We start from the raw sequence: 21952 nt of genomic DNA on the forward strand, positions 1-21952 counted from the left end.
CAATTATGCTACCTAGAATAATATATGATAATTATACCTTATCCTCCTGCTTTAGAAAAATTATGTTGAAATTCAACTTACTAATTCAAGAATCCAACTTTATTTATTTATTTATTTATTTTATTTATTTATTTAAATTAGGAACAACAGAATTTATATTTCTCACAGTTCTGGAGGCTGGGAAATCCAAGATCAAGGCTCTGACAGATTTGGTGTCTGGTGAGGACCTGCTTCCCCATAAGCTTCTGTCTTCTCACTATAACTTCAGTGGCAGAAGGCACAAAAGTGCTCTCTAGGTCCTCTTTCATAAGGGCACTAATCAAATTCATGAGGTCTGGCCAGGCATGGTGGCTCACACCTATAATCCTACCAGTCTGAGAGGACGAGGCAGGTGGATCTCCCAAGTTTAGGAGTTCAAGACCAGCTTGCTCAAGCCAGAGCGAGACCTCGTCTCTAAAAAATAGCCAGGCATTGTGGCGGGCACCCACAGTCCCAGCCACTTCAGAGGCTGAGAAAAGAGAATCGCTCAAGCCCAAGAATCCAATTTTATATTTTTATATAACCAAGTAGGCTTTGTGCCTATTATAAAGTTTTCAGGTTATTCTACACTTATTTTTCTAAAATATGTATAGCATAAAATAAATTATAATGTAATTCATTCTTTATGTAGTACCTTCTCAAAACTGATCTTATAATAATAGCTATATGTATTTAATAATAAACAATAAGATAATAAAAGTATACAAATTATTATGATATATAGTTCTTGCTTTACTCTTGGCTTTACTTAATGTATCTATTCTTAGTTTTTCTTCTATTTTGTCCCTAATTTTAAATTATGGGATTTGAAATACTTTTTTTTATTTTTGGCTGGGGCTGGGTTTGAACCCACCACCTCTGGCATAGGGGCTGGTGCCTTACTCCTTTGAGCCACAGGCACTGCCTCGGGATTTGAAATACTTTGTAAATTTTTATAAGCTACAAGCTATAATATCTTTTGGGGGAACAAAAAACGTGGATATGAAAAAATTTAAAATAGTCACTCAGTAACTTTAAAATACTGTGTGCTTGACATTAATTACAGTAACATTCACTGAATTATTATTTTAAAAATATAGCAAAAATGTGTTGTATATTGGAAAGACAAGAGAAAGATAAGAATGTTTTACTGTATATAAGGTTTTCAATCCCTAAGAAATAATAGGAATCTAATGTATGCATTTTAAATATATTGCCTTATTAAAATATGTTTATTATAGGATTTTTAAATTTCCCAATCTTTCTCTGTATTTTCATGGTTGATATTACTATTGCAAGTAGTCAATTATGAAGCATTAACACTAGAAAAAGATTTATATTAGACAAATAAAATATAATAACACAATTCATATTAATTCAAAGTAACTTATTCTGATTTCTAAGCATTCTCTTTTGAGGTATATAAATCCCTGCCAACTAAATTAACAGGCATTTAAGAAATAGTCCAAACAATCAGCATAACTCTTGTTGGAATAAATTGGCAAATCTGTGGGAAATAGAATTTAGAAATACTCTGTATAGGGAAAGCCAAATTTTGTATAGTTCAAGATAAATTGTCTTTTATCAAATAAGTTGGTTAAGTTTTCAGAATTGAACTATGAGTAAAAACAACCAAAGTCATTAATCTATTTTTCCTTGAGCTCTTTATAGCATTTTGCTGACACTTCATTTTTGATCTTTCTTGTGTAATTATATTTCTCTACATATCATTTCTCATACATAAATATTATACTCTATTCAATTATATAGATACTTGTTCTCCTCTCTCACTTTAAAAACACAAGGGTTTATTTGGACATGGATTTGAAAAATATGTAGGATTCATTATTTCAGAAATAAATAATCTCCCTGGTTACTTTGAGGGTAAGCTTGGATTTTCCTCATTGCTTTGACTATTCAACATCATAGACAACAAAGAAATTTAGATGGGAATCATAGAAGTAAAAATACTGTTATCATTTAGGTTGTAAATCACTAGAATTACATCTTAAGCTGCATTCTTTCTTAATCAGGAAACATTATACAGCAACCCCCACACATAATCCAGTTAATTCTTTTGGAGCCATGAAATTATTGGTCAGCAATTATTACTGACAACACTCCTTTTCAATGAGACAGTTTTACAACTTTAACAATGGGAGGGCATTACTCAGCTGCCTGCTCTTCAAATATTAGCCTCAAATAAATCAATGGAATTTACAATGTTATCATTGACAACTTTCAAATATTCCCTTTTCGTTTAGAAATAGACACAGCAAGAGACTTAGCTAACTGTGGAGAACAAAATTACTAACAACAAAGCCGTTAAATGCACACACAAAGATAAATTATACAGCCTCGATTATATCCAATAAAATGAATTCCGACTTCCTTTGGGAAGGGAAATGGTTCAACCAACATGCTTCCTTTCTCCGTTGTATTGTTTGTATTTAGTGTTTGTGATTTAAAGAAATCGATTTTCCCCCAAATCTTATTCAAGGTCAAATTAAACAGATGTGATAGAAGTTGAAGTTTGTTATTGGGAGAATAGATAAGATCGATAACATTGACTTTACCATTGCAAAGTAATCTGTTTTATTAAGAGAAGTTTAAAACAAGTTTTCTATTTGCATTTTTGTTTCAAAAACCTAGTTGTGGAAAGTATTTGCTGAATTTAACCTAGCTTTTAAGAAAGAAGGGCAATAACATTTTCTTTTGAATTCACCATATTTGCTTCATTTTCCAGAATTTTACGGGCAAAGGAAAGCCATTTGATTTAACAAATCTAGAGACGAATCCAGGTCATTGAACAAAGGCTGCAAGGGTATAGCAAAATTTCAGTGGGTTATCGTGGTGATCTGACATGGGGCTTCTGGATACCCTTCCAGTTGAATGATTCAGAGATATTAATCCAGCAGGCTCGTTCGCATACAGCTTTACATATATGCATATCCATTCCTCAGCAAAAATATTTTGCAGTTTGTATGACAGAAATGTCAACAGCAACATTTGAAAGGTGATTAACTACAGAACAGGCACACAGTGAAGTTATTCATGGACCTCAGCACAGTCATCCTCTTTCTGTGCCTCTGCAGTAAATATTTATTTCTGCCTCTGTTCTTGCTCCAAAGAGACTCAGAATCCTCTAGGACTCGGGACTTCTGTGCCTGCTGTTACCAGTGCTGAATTGTTAACACACTGTATGCTATTTTCCTGAGTTAGAGTCATAGCAACCTTGGCAAAATTTCTATTAAAATATTAGTTTGGAGCTATCTACACATAGTCTGTCAATGTATTCAGATCTGATTTGCATACATTCTCCCATATCATTTCCTAAATTCAAATGATCTAAAGAAATAAAATATGGGGCAAAATATTCCCAATGTCTGGAACCCTGGCTGGATAAAAATAACTCACAATGGGATTCTTATTTATCCCATGGAGCTTTCCAAACCATATACACTATTTTCATTTCCCTGAAACACTAAGAATTATATCAAATTCTTTTTTTTTTTTTTTTTTTGCAGTTTTGACCAGGGTTGGGTTTGAACCCGCCACCAGTGCCCTACTCCTTTGAGCCACAGCCACCGCCCCTCAAATTCTCAAGAAAAAACAACAATTTCTAACCTGGATTGAGTGTTTACATTATTATTACATTTTCCTTAAATTCTTTCAACAGGTGGAAAGCCGAGGCCGCAATGAGTTAGGCAGCAGGTTTAAGATCACACACCATATTTAGCCACTTAACCAAGTATTTAGAAAACAGGTCACTTTTACACTCATGCAAAATTGAGTGGTTTTACTTTTCTTGTTTCACATGGCTAAGATGATTTGAATTTTTAAAAACTTGTGTTTTCTAAATTTCAAAGATAAAGAGGTTTTTACCCCTTAAATAAACTTTTTTTTAGAGTTGATTGTTTTCTAATAATTAAATAGCTCAAATATGCCGTAACTTATTTATATTTCTCAAAAGCGCGTACAGCATGCCAACTTTTGAGTTCTTTGTCCTCCCCGCCAGCAAACTGCCTTGCTATTACAGTACTTATTCTCACCACAAGAAACTTATAGTTTTCTGCTCATCATAATACTCGTCCTATCCCAAGGCTCTCTCTTGGAAGTAAATGGCTTATTCATTTAGCCACTGAGAGATATAATGTTTGGCCTCGGTATTTTTGATATAGTATTTTCCAGGGGAAATGCAAGGCAGATCACAGAAGGCTACTACCCAATTAAACTAGATTGGCAGTCTCCGTAGCCTACGGGTAGATAGGAGGTCATGCGTGACCTACAATGCTAGGACTTCGTTCATATACTGTCATTATTGATCAACCAGGCCTGGAGCCAGCACTTCTTTCATTGCCTTGCTAGCTTAATAAAAGCAGAAAGTGCTACTATAAAACAGAAAGTAGGTACCAGATAGAAAGATTTCTACAGAATTTATGGATCCCAGGTACAAGCCTCTAAAGCTGTTATAGCTTTATCAGCAGCTGACATTCAAAACAAACAAATCTTGCTCTTGAGGACAGGTCTGACAAGCATCCAAATGCTCCACTTCATGAAGCAAGTGAAGGCTGAGCCAATGCTCTGCATGGCTGCCCACAGGATTTACTGCTGTCATTCTGAAGCCCTTACTTTTTGGGTCCCACTTGGCCCACGTTGACTCGCACACAGATAACTTTCCTTGTCTGCATGCCTATGGAGCAGGAGGCCTCCCCGTTCCAAGTTGTAGTTGTGTTGAAGGACGATACTGAGGTGTCTTCGATGCACTGGCCCCAGGGACCAGTTTGCCAGTGGTACACAGTACAAGGATGCTCATTACAGCTGCGCACCTCTTGCAAAGCACTGATATTTGGACAGTGAATTCCACCTATAAAAATGCACAACAATAGCAGATTAGATGTAGTACCAATGAAAGTTTACCATGCTCTGTTCCTTGTAATTAACACGGCTAACAACAATAATAATAACTGGCCCTGATTTAATGCATTGCCTGTGACCAGCTAGGAAAGCAAATTATAAGTTCATTACCTCATTTGGAATGGAGTGGCTCAGAATATAAACTCTCTGGTGTGCACAATATTTGTCTTAAGGGATGATGGAAGACCTTAGAGAGACTATTGCTCTCTAGAAAAGTTGAAAATAAGGTACAAATAAAGCCCGTGTGATTGTTGACCAGGAAAAACATGCATATTGAGACTCACATGCTGTTCCCCAAAATGAAAGTCTTAATTGCAGGTTTTAAAATGCTACTTAGTTTAGTCTATTAAGTTTAGGGTGATTATAAACAGGGATATTGACATTGATTGATACTTTATTATCCTCCAGAAAACCACTAGAAAATCATTGAGTAATTATATTTCATATATCTTCACATCTAAGCTGCATTGGCTGTGGCATGTACATATCATCATTTAATGTGTTCCACAGAAAAAGAAATACTGTAAATTAAAATATGACACAATGTGTTGTGGTCAACTCTAATTTTTCTTGTATACTTATTGAAATTGCTTTGTATGCTTAATTACATAGTTTTTTTTTTATATCATTCTTTTGCATTAAAAGGAAAGGTATTCCTAACACTTCTGTACACTGAGTCCAAATCTTTCAAGTTACCTTTCAGTTCACTCACTGCAATCTGTGTTCTCCTACACGCTATCACCCTCTGTGATAACACAAGTATTGGCAATGCAGGGTTTCTTAAAAAGACTTCTCCCCTTTGGTCTTCAGACTTTTCTTCCAAGATACTGACATTACTCTCCTTAAATTTTGATGCTGTAGCCCCAGAAGAGGGCTGAATTTTAGCAAGCAACGGGGATTTACTTTCTGTCCTCAAATTACTTTTAGCTGCTTTTATTTGTTATTTGATAGCATGTACATGGAATTGGTTGTTGGAATAACCACAAAGTTCACGTGTACAAGCAATGACAACTATGTCATAAATTGCTTGCCCACAGCAATTAAAAATGCACCCAATGTAAGATGCAGTAAGTCCACAGATATTAAAGAATCGAGTAGAAGCATCTCTTAATCAATAGATTACGGTGTGGGACTTACCTTTCTGGAACTCTTTTTATGTGCTTAGCTGAGTTACAAGTATGTTGTAGGTGGGACCTCATTTTGTGTTCATAACTGTTCTATGAGTTAGAGATTATTAAGTGCGTAAGACTAAGCAGCTAAAATGATGTGACCACAGTAACCACTGTGGGGCATATATAAAGTCTAGCTTCTTACCACTGTGCTATTTATGGCACCAATTCCAAAGATTAAAAAGTCTTCTATTGTTAAAAACAGGATATTAGAGAAATTTATTGCTCACTTTATTGACATTTTGACCTGCTGAAACTTACACAGGTTTTAGACTTCATCTTAGAACACAAAATAACTCATGGATGTGAAATGGGAAAAACTAGTGCCTGGAGAAAAAATTTCAAAATGATAACAGGTGGGTTTCAGATATTAGGAAAGCAAGCTTCAAAAAGTTAAATAGAAAAGACATTCAGCAGTTAGTGACTGTAACATGAAAGATGGCTCAAGAAGTTTGAGATTTGGGAAAAAGTCATAAGCAAACCCAGTGGCTACACCCTAAGCTGATTATGGGGTGTCACTTGTCTATGATTAAGAACAACCCTCTAATTCAGCAAACAGATCAGTAACAATTTATGTGAGAACGTCACTGCAATTTAGAATCATTTGTGCAGTGTCAAACGTGGGTTCAACATCAGAGTAACGTGCATTCAACGGCATTTCATTAATGTTTCCTGCTTCATGAAGGTGAAAACATCTGTCACAGTTCATGTCCTATCCTCCATCACACAGTTCTGTGAACCTGGCAGCCCCTGCAAAGAAGTTTAGGATTTGAATAGAAATGAATCCTAAAACATACTAATTGGATTGGGGAGAAGTAAATGAGCACTCCTATTACCCTTTCCCTGAGGCGCTAGATTTATCCAATCTTAACTTTCAGACAAACACATGCTAATTATAGACTGTATGTATACATGTATATATATTCATGATTCCTTTACATTTAATGGCAAAATTGCTGATCTTCTATAAAAATGTGTTTCTTTATTTACTCCATTTTCTCTGGGACAGTTAAGTATGCTTGCTGTTTAAACTGTGATTTTAAAACTCTAAATTGTTTGACATGGAATTGACTGGTTGGGTTTGGAATAAAATAAAAAAAATACTTTTATAACATCAGCATAATGTGTCCAGGAACTGCAAGAGGGCTGTGAAGTTTATAGAAATAAAGGCTATTTATTTTCTTGTCCCAAACCACATTAAAGCTGTATCAGCGTTTTGGTCTGATGTTAGTGTCCTTGCTCAGATAAACTGCTGGTGTGGTCTTAATTATAACAATGAGGTAGCAATTTTGAAAGTATTATTTGGAGTCATTAGTCATTGCAATATCATCATGTTGTTTGGGAGTAATTTTCAGGTAGAAAAATTAATAGGTGTGATATTATATATGTATCTATTATTTATGGAAAGATCTCATTCCAGACATCTGTGAACATTTCCATTGCACTGGGGAAATGACAAAATGTGACCTATGACAAAATTAGTAATTGCATTTTAAAAAATCTCTTACATGTAAAAATATTTCATACATGCAATGTCACTGTTGATATTTTTTAGTATTCCATCAAAGAGAAGGACTTTATAAGATGATGCATTTCTGCTACATAAACTTCTATGCTCACATCAAAATGCCAACCATAATGTGAAACTTCTCTCTTAGAAAAGAAAGTGCCTTTCCCTCCTTACGTCAATTTCATAAAATCTTTGCTGGGATGCATTTGAACAGGGTTATGGTGCTTCTGGTTCTGGCATTGATGACCTTATAATTTAGAAGATGGATTTAAAAAAAGAAACCTCCTCTTTTCTGATTTGGATGCCTTTCATTTCTTTCTCTTGCCTGATTGTTCTGGCTAGGACTTTCAGTACAATATTGAAAAGAAGTGGTCACAGTGGGCATCGTTGTCTTGTTCCAGTTCTCAGTGGAAATGCTTTGAACTTTTACCAAGTCAGTATGTCTGTTGTGGGTTTGTCATAGATAGTTTTTATTATTTTGAAGTATGTCCCTTCTATACCTAGTTTTTTACAGGCTTTTATTATAAAGGATGTTGAATTTAATAAAATCCTTTCCCTCCATCTATTGAGATCATATGGTTTTGGTTCTCAATTCTGTTTATAGGGTGAATCACATTTATTGATTTGTTTATGTTGAACCATCCTTATGTCCCTTGGATGAAACACACCTGATCATGGTGATATTTTTGGGGGGGGGGCTGTTGGATTAGATTTGCTAGCATTTAGTTGAGAATTGTTTGCATTTATGTTCATGAGGATACTGGTCTGTACTTTTTTTTGTAGTTGTGTCCTTCCTGGTTTTCGTATCAGTGTGATACTGGCTTCACAGACTGAGTGAGGGAGGATTCTCTCCTATTCCATGTTATAGAACAATTTTGGTAGGATAGGTACTAGTTCTTTGTAGATCTGGCAAAATTCATCTGTGAATCCATTTGGTCCTAGGCTTTCTTTTCTTTTTCTTTCTTTCTTTCTTTTTTTTTTGCTGGGAGATCTTTGATGATCATTTTAATCTTGCTACTTGATATTAATCTATTCAGGGTTTCTATTTCTTTCTAATTCAAGCTTGGGAGGCTGTATGTTTCTAAAAATTTATCCATTTCTTCTAGATTTTCTACTTTGTATGCATAAAGGGATTTGTAGTTGTCTTGGATGAAACTACCTATTTGCTGATGATACAATCTTACATTTAATAAAACTCTGAAGTGTCCTCCAAAAGACTCCCAGAATTGGTTAACAAATTCAGTAAAGTCTCAGGTTACTGATTAACGTACACAAGCTCAGAATCAAACAAGAACACAATGCCATTTATAATAGCTGCTATACACAGACACCCATGTACATAAAGAGGGTGTCAAAAAACATACATATTTTAAGAAAGGAAAAAAACGTATTAAAATTATAATACTCAGTATACAAGGTCCGACAATTAAGTTCATGAACTCATATTAGAAAAAGTGCTAACACTTGACTTCCAAATATCACCGTGGTCACCTTTGAAGTACTCCCCATGGGAATTTATGCCAATGCCAATCCCTAGTCCACCCTTGGAAGCAATTTTGGAACTCTTTTTCTGAAATGGTCATCAGGGCTATCATTGTACCAGGTCCGAAAATTGAGTTCCCAAACTCATCCTAGAGAAAGTACTACATACCTCTTTGCCAAATGTCACAAAAAAGGTACTACATACCTCATTGCTGAAGTATTCCCCTTGGCCATCTGGTGAATATAAATATAAACATATGTATATTCATATATACACATATATATTCATACATATATAGTCACTGCTATTTAAATATATGTATATTATATTATATGTATAGAATGAATGAAACATATATGAATATATATGAATAAATATATATATGAATAAATAGCAGTAACTATGTATATATTTAAATAGCAATGACTATGTATACATACATATATATATATACACATACATACCATAAAGTACTATTTAGCCATATAAAAGAGTGAAATATGTCTTTTGCAGCAATTCAGATGAAACCAAAAGCCACGATCCTGAGCGAAGTACCTGTTTCAGGAACAGAAATACTATACTGCCTGTACTCATGAGTGAGAGCTAAACAATGCTATATGTGGTCCTACAGAATGGCATATTAGACTTTGCAGACTCAGAAGGGAGGATGGTGAGTGGGAGATGAGGGTTCAAAAATGACCTATCAGGTAGAATGTGTACTAGTCAAGTGACAGATGCACTAAAAGCCATGACTTTGCCACTATACAATTCATCCTGTATCTAGAACCACCTGTATTTCCTAAATCTATTGAAATAAAAAGAATCTTGTTCAAAGCAATAATTTAAAACGTGTGTATTGGATGGGACTTGCAATGGATACCTAGAAGGTTAGAAATAGTTCCTGCTACTTTCAAGGACCTTATTATTCCATGGAGAAAAGAGTAGAGGAATAAGACAAGCATACAGATGAATAGAGCTCTAGATAAAATGTAATAATTATGTTAACAGAGGAATTTAGTATAATTGGGATTCAAGTAAGATTCCATTACATTTTGGAGGCTGAAAAATGCCTCAGATAAAAAGAGGCATTGACATGTGTTTTGAAGGAGTAGGATTTCTGCAAGCACAATTCTGGTAAAGGAAAGAGGAATTTATTTTGAAGGAGGAATTTTATCTAAGTAGAAGAAAAAATAAATAAAAGCAAAGGCACAAAGGAGGTGTAACCCTAGGAATTAGCGATATTGATATAGTCAACTGGAGTGTAGAGCTCCCAAAGGAAAATGACTGGCAACAAGAGTAAGCAAGGGCGGCTCATGTTATGAAGAGGGTCTGAGTATGATGAGTCCTGTTAGGGGACTGTGGATTACAGTTGTAAGGTGCTTCTAACTTAGCCTGTTAGAGTCCAAATCCCTTCGATAGGGGACCACAGCTGGGTCAGCGCACATTGGCAAAGGCATAGCATTAGCTACAGGGCACCTCAGGAGATTCTGCTGCAGCACAGCCCCATCCTATACCCCACCTCTCACTCCACCCCCGTTTTTCTCTGGCAGAAAATGGAGAAGATTTCCCACTGTGGAGCCTGAATAAATCCTGCTTGGAGGTCATGAAGGAACAGATTGAAGCAGAACTCCCTTTCCAAGGTCAATAGTGGGGGATAGGGAACTAAATGATAGCGTTTACTTAGAAACCAGAATTGTGTGTTTGTGTAAACATATAATGAATTCTGAGTTCTTCAAATTGCTCTTGGAAATACAAGGGCTCCCTGGTACTTAAGATTAAAATCATTTAGTTGCAAACACTGAATAAGTTAAAATAGCATTATTCCCCCCCCATTGTTTTTCAATGTATAAGATGACTTTTGAAGATTAATAATTATTTGAGAAAAAATTGACGTAATTATACTTCAGTCTGTATCTATTTTCTGTACGTATAAAGCAGGTATAAAGGCATATTAATATTTTGCAATGAAGTTCAAAGGGGTCATTTTGAAGTTTGCAAAAACGAATAGTCTATTCTTTTCTGCTATGTGAGGATAATTAACTATATAGTGAGAAATAATAGAAGTTGTTATACTTAGTGTAAAATGTTTTGAAGATAATTTTTTTCCTTTTTAAATGAAGTTTGTTGAGGATTTGCAATATGGGTTCAAAATTGAGAAAGCTAAAAATATAAATTTTTAATTTTTGTTCAAATTCACTCTACTATTATTACTGATATTAAAATGTACCAAATTCAGTATTTTAAAAAGCATGCTTCCTTTTAGAACTTCCTAACATAAATTTATAGTAGTTCTTGGGACAAATCCTGCGCTTTATATGATACAAAGAAGATTCTTCCCTAGCTGTGTTCCCTTAAGGTATCATACAAGGTTAAATTAATGGGAATTGCCAGTTTTATTTCACTAAAGTTAACTCTTAGGAAGTAATAACACACATGTACACAATTTTGAGTAAAAAGGGTTACTATCTCTAGTTTTCCCGTACTTATAATTTGGTTTCCAAGTGAGGAGATTTCAGAAAACACTTAATAACACTTAATAACACTTAATAACAATTTTTGTGTATTGCTGATAACAGGTTGTATGCTATTCAAGACTGTGTGGAAAGTAATCGTATACAAATTGCTTTTATTACTTTCTATGTTTAACTTTGAACCAACATTCACATTTCAATAAAAGTAAATTACAATATTAATATACTATTAATAATTTTTTCCTGGGCCATTGGGGAGTGATGTCAGGCTCTTATTGTATCACATCAGGGGCACAAGATTTTGATAAAGCTAACTTTGGTCATTAGATAAATGTGGTGTCTGTCAGATTTCTCCATTAGGGAAATACCAGTGGCTGTGTAAATATAATTCTCTTCATCAAATGTTCAATTTATTTGATTCTTTATATCAAGATGGATCCATGGTTTCCTATTTTAGTTAATGTGTTATGATCTGGTAGTATCATTATTTTGTCATTCAAATAGTTTGCATATGTGGCCAGTGGGAGAATCTTCAAGCTGGTGCCTGTGGCGTTTTGACATGTCCTGCTCTTTACTTTCTGTCACAAGATCCTATAGGCACACCTTGTACTTTTCCTATCTTGTCTCTGAAATGACAGCCACTTCTCCAAGTAGCCCTGGTTCTTTTTCTAGAGAATGGTATCAGGAACCGAGATCCAAGTGATGTACTTACTGCAGTTGGGGTCTTGCTGCTATAGGTCTTTTCATATAGTATATGTATCTTTATATATTCACACACATTTATATTTATCTACATCTTTACAAATTAAACACCATGAATTCATATGGATGACTTCCAATTCCAGTATTAGACCACAGGGTTTAATCCAATTTTCTTTCTTAACATACTTGTAACTCCCTTCTCCAGCAATAGAAAACCTGGTTCCTATTATTTTAATATACATATTTATTAGGTCAACTTTTCCCAAATGATTTCCCTCTGCCATTTACATCAGTGCACCACCATCTGCCCATAACCTGACACCTGCATCAGGCACCCACATTACAGAAACCCTCCCTAGCTTTGACACCCCACTTTGGGCTGCTGCCTTAATGTCAAGATCCCGTCTCCACTCTGCTTGTGCTCTGACAGCCTATGGGGTCACTGCTTCTAATCTCTCACACAACCCATGTGCCCCTGCTCTTTACTCTGCTCAGTAACTCTGCAACTCCAGGTCAGGCCATCTCTCGTCCTACTTTGGATGCTCTTCTCTCCCAGGCTGGGCTCTGACTGTCCACCAATCTGGACCACCACAGGCCCCTCACCTTCTTGCACAGATGAGCGATTGCTTAGATCCAAATAATGGCTTTTTGGATAGCATTGTTTGGGAAGGGAGAGTAAGAGCCCAAAAAGGAAGGGAAAAGAAGGGAAAGAAACAGAGTAGGAAGAAGAGAAAGTACCTTTTTTTATTCTATCACCCATTTAAGAGGAACAGAGAAATAATAAAGTCATCATATCTTCACAAAGGGGGGTGTTTTATCAACTGAATTGTGGGCATAGTCAGTAGTCCCTTTATCACTGTGATCCCCAACCCTGGGCCTGTGGACTGGTGTGGGTCCCTGGCCTGTTAGGAACCAGGTCACACTGCAGAAGGTGAGTGGCCAATGAGGGAGCTTTATCTCCCCATGGCTTGTGACAGCACCTGACCTTGAACGCCTGTCAGATTAGTGGGGCATTAGATTCCCAAAAGAGCAGGAACCCTGCTCTAAGCTGCATATACAAGGGCTCTAGGCTGCATGCTCCTTAAAAGAATCAAATCCCTGATGATCTGAGGTGGGGCTGAGGATACACGCAACACCCTGCGGGTGTCAGTGTCTCCCATTTCCCCCAGATGGACTGTCTAGTTGCATGAAAATAAGCTCAGGGCCCCAACTGATTCTGCATTATGGTGACTTGCATAATTATTTTATAATATATTATAACATAATAATAATAGAAATAAAATGCATAATAAATATAATGTAATCAAATTATCTTGATCCCCTCTCCCCCCATTCTGGTGCCAAAAAGGCTGGAGACTGTTGCCTTATCATATGCCTATGGATATAAATATAGATACAGACATATATGTACATACAGATATATAATAAGAACACCAAGTAAATCAGGGGTAAGACTACTGGCTAGTACTCTTCTCTTTCCAGCAGACGATAGGATTATATTACCCCATCCTCTTTGAGGTTAGGTGTAGTTATATGTGTATGACTTGTTTTGAGATTGAAATGTGAGAAATGACACAAATCACTTCCAGAGGGTAGAATTTAATTGCTGATGCTTTCAAGTGAACAGATAAACTGTCTAAGTATCTCTGGCAAAAATATTGTGGACACAGGTCTTCATAAGGTGGTGCAAGGCTGGGATATTTCATGGAGGACAAATTGCTCTGGAGAGTTACCTAAAACTGTAGCTAAATTCCCACGAGAAAGAAATAAATAAAACCTCTTTTCTTTTAAGCTCCTGTTACTGTGGCACATCCTAGTTATTCTTGTTAACTAGAAAAGGTTATCTAATCTTGAGTGTAATGTTTAATGGTGAAGTTCCAACTGAGATAAATAATAGTGTAGGTTGCAGCGTTCATTTCATAAATCTAGATTCACTCTGAATGCAAACTTGTCCTTTATTTCTGAGAAAATCACATAATTTGGTGTCTAAACACTCTATATATCATTTTCCTAAGGTAGTATTTTCCTTTAAAGTTATCACAGCAGTTTTCTGATCCATTGAAAATTAAGAGGATTTATGATACGTACAAAGCACTAATTCTTGAGGAATATCAGGAAGACCTACTTTTGAGTAGAATTATGAAGAATTATCCAAGTATAATTGGCAGGAAAATGTATTTAAAGCTTCCTGCAGATATAGCTGCTAACTCATTCTAAAAATAGCTCAGAATTATAAAAGTCTTAATTTAAGAGAAAATGTGTTTCAGTGTCCACTGAATAATAAGTACTCAGTAAATAGACTTTGAAGGATAAATTCCTCATTATGTGTTTCACATAATTATATCATATTTTATAAAAGTTATCAGCAGAGACATATAATAGCCAATACCCCATTGAGAAAGTCTCCTTTATGGTTTCCATTTAAAATTACTGTTTGTAATAATGTATGTTTCAAAACAGTTAAAAAAGAAGATTCTGATTGCTCTCACTATAAAGAAATGATAAATGTTTGAGGTGACAGATATCCTAATTACCCTGATTTGATTACTACATAATATATACATGTATAAAAACATTAAACTACACCCCATAAATATGTGTAATTATGATGTGTCAATTAAGAACAAAATAAAACTTCAAAAAATCATGGTTTGAATTCCTACCCTTATGATTTACTACATAAACATCTATAACTTTCCAGCATGACTTGCTTACAATGCAGCTACTAGACTTAATTAAAAATTATTGAAGCACTACCTTTTCAAACTAAGTGGATGATACATATCAAAGAGCAATCATAAATTTCTCCTTTAAAACACTTCATGACCTTTCAGTGAGAAACATGTCTACAGAAATAATGGCCTGGCGAGTTCTGCAAGCATGGCGAAATCCTTGCCATGTGATTTGGGGGGTGAAAAGTCACTCATTACTAGTCACATAGCAAGGCTCTACAGAGTATAATGCATTTACAGAGAGCAGGGTGACCAGAGATCTAATTTTAATGAAGCCCAAGACATAACATGAGCTGATAGAATTTGAAGTCTGAATATAATCTAGACAAGGTTATTGCTCAACAACATAAGAAATACAATTTTCTCTCTAAAAGGTTCTATTGTTCAACAGATAGTTTTTTTTTTTTGTAGAAAACAGTTATGTTTGTGTTAAGGTGATAGGAAAAAATGATGGGAAATTCTAAATTTCCCCATAGGTTGATTTTTGAGCAGGGTCTTACTGTCACCCAAGCTGGAGTGCAATGGCACCATCATAGCTTATTGCAACCTTGAAATTCTGGCCTCAAGTGATCCTTCTGCCTCAGCCTCTCCAGTAGCTGGGACTACAGATATGAGCCACACTGCTTAAACAGACACTTTCTATAAGTAAAATTTCTGATTCATGTGATGCTCATGTGTTAAGGCCATGGTAGTTATATGTTAACATACTTATTACACACATGGATAGCAACTTTGACAGAACAAGAACACCATCAGGTTTCTATCATTAAAATACTTCATAAACAAAAACAAAAAGGGTATAGACATCACAAAACTCTGCCCAAATTGCTCATTTGGGGTGATACATGGAAATGCATGCTTCCTACAATAGAAGCCATCATCTGTGCTAAGTGTGACTGAGAAGAAGACAGGTCATTTAGCTTGATAATATTTAAATAATATACACTCATCTTCTTGAGGTAAAAAAACACGCCTTAATGTGAAAGAACTTGATTTACTTCTATGCTTTTCTTATTCCTGTGTTATTTTCCAGAATGACAAGATTAAGTATGACATTATATCACCCAGTCACACAGAGGCCAAATTAGCATTTGGATATCAGCTTGAGAGACAATTACCAAGAGCCTTGTATTTCTTGACAATAAAGCTTGCAAGTGAGGTATGAATGTGTGAAAAACATCCTTTATTCATCCAAGAGGGTGACATGATTTAGGAGCAACATATTTTTAGAAGTCTCATGCAATCTGTGTATGAGAGTTCTGGATTTTAGAGCCTATGTTCACAAGCTATGCTTGTGTTCCTTTTAAATAAACTTTATTATTGTACATCTATGCCATTTTACATGATTGTAGAATGTGATTTCCAAGGGCAAAGCTGACTACTGAAATAGAACAACAACAAGAAAACCCCTGGAATTTGGGGAGCCATTTTCAGACTTTTTCAAAGGCTTGACACTTCGGCTTAGAAAGAACTTGAATTACTAGGAGTGTTGGAAGAAGCAAAATAAGTTCACTTTTAAAAGTCTTCCTTCATATCTCTTGGGTATTGTACAGATTATTTGGGTGAAGGGCACACTTACAAATCTGACTCAATCTGTAAAGAAAACAAAGTATGTAAACAAAATATGTGTGCTCCCTAATATTCTGAAATTACAAAAATAAAAAATAAATCTTCTTTTACTAAAGACCCATTTCAAGATTAATTTTGGGGAACAGAATCATGTTGCCTAATACATCAAGAGATATTAAATCTCCTTGGATTGATAAATTTCTGGTAATTCATTTCCATAGAGTATCATTTTATCCAGGCTACACACCAAAAAAATACATGTCAAATTCCAAAAGGAGCCTAGATTCCTTCTGAGAGTGGAGACTCACCTTCTTCACCTGCATAGGCCAGAATGGACCGTGCTCGTATCTGTTTTCCTTCTGTGGTTTTCCCCGAGCAGGTGTGTGAGCAGGAGGACCATGTAGACCACGCGCTAAGCACACAGTCCTTTGGGCAGGGGGCATCACAGGCCACTGGGATGGGGAAGATGGCATCTCTGCACAGCTGTCTGTCAACTTCTTCTCCTGGGAAAGACATGATCACCAACACCAATGACCATCATCATTGTTACATCAATGTAAAATGAGCAGTTGAAACCAGATGGGCACCCAGATCAATTAGATTCTTGTCCTTTTGTTCTTACTTGAAGACAAAGCCAAAACAGAGATTGCCCACTGTATACAGCCAGATGTTAAAAGAACAAGCATGCACATGTGTACTCCTTGCCCCAGTGAGATTTCATTATCAGGAGCACAGGTGTGTAGATCAAGCATACTGCTCTAAGTATTTTTATGTAACGGATAACTGCCAATTAATTAATTTTTATTATATTAATTTGTAATAAGGAGTATCAATGAAGTATGTCCCCCTCTTTAATCCTTTATTAGAACTAAGCTATAATTTGCATACAAATAAACAATGACTCTATCCATAGCAGCATTCATGTTTTCATGAACCAACTCATAGGTGGTCTTATTTATAAACTCTCTTGTGACTTTCAGAGAAGTTATTATGTTTATATAATTGGTGACTTTTTTCTTTCATAAAAAAATTAGTTTTTTAGTTGAAAATAGCCAGGAAATGTAAATGATAGGAAAGCATGACAAAGCCCTGCATAGGGCAGTCACAATGGAGAGGGAGGAAAATGAGACCAGGCAAACGCATGGAGAAGTAAGATGGTGTCACTTCCGTGCTTAACTGGCTCATTAGTTCCCTATAGTTCGGGAGATGAAGGTCAGATTTCCTAAAAGTTGACAGGACCTCGAATGACCTGGTTCTCATTTCCTTCCTTCCCAGCCTTATCTCACTCCACTCCTTCACTCTGCCCTTGAAACTGTAGAGACTGGCAACAAATTGACACTCACTTAGTATTTGTTGAATGAATGACATGCGATATACAAAAGGCCAATGACAAAGAAAACACCGTTACACCGTTGCTATTAACAAATGCCTAAGATAACCAACAGAATTATAAATAAATGAAAAGAAAGTATGAGAAGTCTGAACTCTGTGGCATAGTTGGTTAATATGAGACACGAATGAAGTCAATGGAACAGAAGGAAACAACACACAACAAGCAAAAACTTACCTGTTATTATGCCAAAGAATGTAACCACAACTATGGGTGAATATATTAAAAATGTGTGTCTTGTGTTAGGCATTCTAGTGAGAAAGGAAGGCATTCTAACTGTGTGAGAAAGGGCATTCTAACTATGCCATTCCTTACAGCTTTTGACCAAAAAATTCCAAGCTGCTTCTCACTGATGGAAGGTTAGGAGCATCCTTTTCATGCACACTTCTTTACTCATATATTTGAAAAACAAGACAGAAGATCAGAAGTCAATTGCAAATGCTCTAACATGTTAATGGATACTAGTTTGCAGGATATTGAATCATTAGACAAAAACAGAAGTCAATTAGAATGCACTTACATGTTAATAGCCACTAGTTTGCAAAGCCTTAAATCATTAGACTTCCTCCCTAGTAAGTAAGAGAGGCTCATTAAAATTGAACCAACATAGTATCATTCATCTTTTTTATTTACTATGATCTGCAAAATCTCTTTTAAATTCTTCTTTATTGGCTTTGGGGTTTGGCATACATCTTAATAAAACAATATGCTAGAAAGGAGACGTAGAGTACAAAAATCACTATCGAATAGTCATTTAATATTTTGCAATTGACATTAATAATGATGACCTTTTTCTACTAGCTTTTTTCTTAGTGCAAGGGGGCCTTGCATATGTATATCTGATTTCCTTCACTGCTATCTTTTATTGTACCATCTACAGCGCCTCACTTTTGTTTCCAATGCTCCGTGAAAAGCAAAGAAGTCTTGGTGCCATGGCCCATAGTTAAAGTTGACAGGAGTTACGGGTTTATGTTTTCTTCAACAGTTACACAGTCATTTCTTACTCGGAAAAATTTAATTTATTTGGTGGCAATCAAGAGTTTGCCACTAGATTATCTTGCCTGGTGTAAGTGATATATTTCTGTTTGTTGCAGTGCAAATCAAAGCGATGTAGAATTTCAACTTGTCTTTTGAGTTACTCTCATTTTTCCACTTGTGTCCCATACCTTACTTTAGCTCTTTTTCACTCATCCCCTTCTGCTTAGCCAGGTGTATTTTCCTACAGGCATATTTCCTTTAATGCAGAGAGCACACACCTCCATCCTATGTAGAGCTGTAAGACCCTCCTCTGATCCAACTTCTGTGATATCCCTGATGGTTTCAGAGTGATTTTTTTTTTTTTTTTGGTCCATTGAGGGATTTTATTTTTAAGTATATGTATTACATCCCTGGGAAAACAACCCCAGGTTTTCCCTTCCTGTGTGTTTTCTTCTTGCTTCTTCATGGTCCATGTTACCAGCTGAAGTTGTCAGTACCATGAAACCAAACTGGCGGGATGGGAGCACATTATTCGGCCATTTCTCTAGATCTTTGAGTTGCACTTCCAATCTGGGGCTGGGCACTCTATACTCGTTTAACCTGCCTGTGAGGTTCACAACAATTTTTCCAGCTCTGTGGTTACTGATGATTTCAAATGCGCCAATGTAAGAATGTTTCATCATCACAGTTAGAAATCAGATGATTACTTTAAGATCACGTCCTTATAAGGACATTGCATTTGCCTTTCTTTTTGGCATTGTTGATGCTCTTAAGAACCTTGGCCAAGACATTTGTGTGTACCATTATGGTGGTATGAACAGATGGCAGAAAGTGCCAGAGTGATTTCTGCATTCTCCTCCGCTCTGGCAGCTGTGATCTTATCTCTCATTACCTCTGTCCGCTGGTTCACATTCACACTGAAGCTTTATATTCTGGCCACAACGGCCTTTCTCCTTTTTCACCTAGAAACCAAGTCCCCTGTTGCCTCAGGGATTTTGTGCTTTCTCTTCACTTACTATGAAATTGTCAGATCTTCATCCAACAGACTGTTTTTACCAGTCAGGTTCAGTTCAATTTTCTCCCTCCTAGGGGAGCCTTCATTAAGCATATACACTCCCCTCGAACTGCAGTTTATTTTTGTTCCAGTTTTAATCACAGTTAGAACATATTCTAATCAATTATTTACATGTCTATTGTCTGACCTTACCATTGGACTGATGAGGGTGTAGTCTGTTTTGTTCATTACTCTATACTTAGAACCTAGAACTGCCTGATATAGTAAGCACTGAATGATTTTTTTTTAAATTAATTAATTAATTTTAAGCTATTGTGCTAGGAAACAGAATGTTTGTCTAGACCACTGGTTCTCAACCTGTGGGTAGCAACCCCTTTTTTCAATTTGTAACAACACCTAGACAAATATATGTCTAAGTACAGTATTCTTAAATTGTCAAACATTCACAAGCTTTAGGACCCTGCTAAAGTGTATTTAGGGGGTAAGCAGCATATGCATCTTATGGACAGTTTGTGGGACATGCAGACTCTCAGATGCCACTCACTGAATAATAACCTGAATTTTAAAAAGAACCCCAGGTGATTCGTATGCACATAAAATCAAAGAAACATTGCACTAGGATTTTTCTGTGTTTGTTGTCTTCTGGTTTGATTAGAACCAGACTGGCTCTCAAAAGGGCAGCTGTAGCCCACCGTAGTGGCTCATGCCTGTAATCCCAGCACTCTGGAAGGCTGAGGCAGGTAGATGGCTTAAGCTTAAGAGTTTGAGACCAAGTTGAGCAAGAGCGAGACCCTCATCTCTAAAAAATAGCTGGGTATTGCAGTGGGCACCTGCCAGCTACTTGGGAGGCTGATGCAAGAGGATTGCTAGAGCCCAAGAGTTTGAGGTTGCTGTGAGCTATGATGCTACAGCACTCTACTGAGGGCAACATAGCAAGACACTGTCTCAAAAACAAACAAGCAAAAAAGAGCGCAGCTATATAAAAGGAATTCATCTAGACTTCACACTTAATGCCATTTGCTTCTGTGTGGGGCTTCTCTGACACACTGTTGACACAGAGTATTCATGGCTGAAAACATACGTTCGGTGAGGAGTTACTGAGTCCCTATCTTCTGTCAGGCACTGTGCCATTCAGGCTGTATATATCATCTCAACAAATTCTCACAATCACCCTTTGACATAAGTAGTAACATCTACTTTCTACTTTAAAGGAAAGTGAGACAGGACAAGTTTAAGTTACTGTCTTAAATAGCAGAAGTTTGACTACAGCAGCAGATCTTTGAACTGAGTTCTAAGCCATTTCCCAACCTACTTTTTAACTGGTATGTTGATACAGAGAACTTGAAATGTCAAGGCAGTAAATAATGGATGAGCCTCTTTTACAAAGAAGCCAGGAAAAGAGCACTCTGAAGTTGCTTCAAAACATAGTGATGCATGGTGCCAGCCACACACTGCCTCAGATACAAAGACATTTATTGTTGACACGTTCAGGGTTACATGGCTTGGCTTATTGCCTCTGAACAAACAACAATGGCTCTGTGAGAATGTGGAATCATTCGAATCTTTGATTTCTCTTTCAATGAATGTTTTAGTCAACTCAGCTAATTGGAAACTCAGGAACTGTGCTCTTTTAAAGCTAAACCTCCAACATTCCAAGCATAAGTCTTCTGGGAAACACTGGGTAAAAAAAATATAAAATAAAATGAAATAAAATAAAAAAGATAAAACAAAGTTGGGTCTATGGCTATCACAGGTAACTCCACAAATTGTCATCTCTAGCCCCTTTATGAAGCTGTTAAATTTATATTACTTTTTATATAAGAAATGATCCTGGAAATAAGTTCTTATAAGAGTAGCAGAAAATAATTTCATTCTTCTTTCTCGCATTAAAACTTGTTTTGGATTGATAAACTTTATTTTGATTAGATAAGAATTTTTTGAATGACACAACGTTAGAGACTATATAGGAATAAATTCAACATGTGCATGTCCAAATAT

General features: G+C 36.1%; 1 protein-coding gene across 1 annotated transcript in view; it reads right to left on the reverse strand.

The window, feature by feature from the left end:
- The window catches only part of THSD7A (thrombospondin type 1 domain containing 7A), a 420187-nt gene that overhangs the window by 83799 nt on the left and 314436 nt on the right, over nucleotides 1–21952 (reverse strand). The window contains exons 7-8 of the mRNA XM_003782710.3: nucleotides 16880–17074; nucleotides 4651–4885 (exon numbers count right to left, since the gene is read on the reverse strand). Of these exons, the coding sequence (XP_003782758.1) occupies nucleotides 4651–4885; nucleotides 16880–17074 (430 nt within the window). The remainder of the gene's footprint in view (nucleotides 1–4650; nucleotides 4886–16879; nucleotides 17075–21952) is intronic.

The sequence above is a fragment of the Otolemur garnettii genome, unplaced genomic scaffold, assembly GCF_000181295.1.
Source record: "Otolemur garnettii isolate 467f Iridium unplaced genomic scaffold, OtoGar3 scaffold00005, whole genome shotgun sequence".
NCBI classification, from domain to species: domain Eukaryota; kingdom Metazoa; phylum Chordata; class Mammalia; order Primates; family Galagidae; genus Otolemur; species Otolemur garnettii.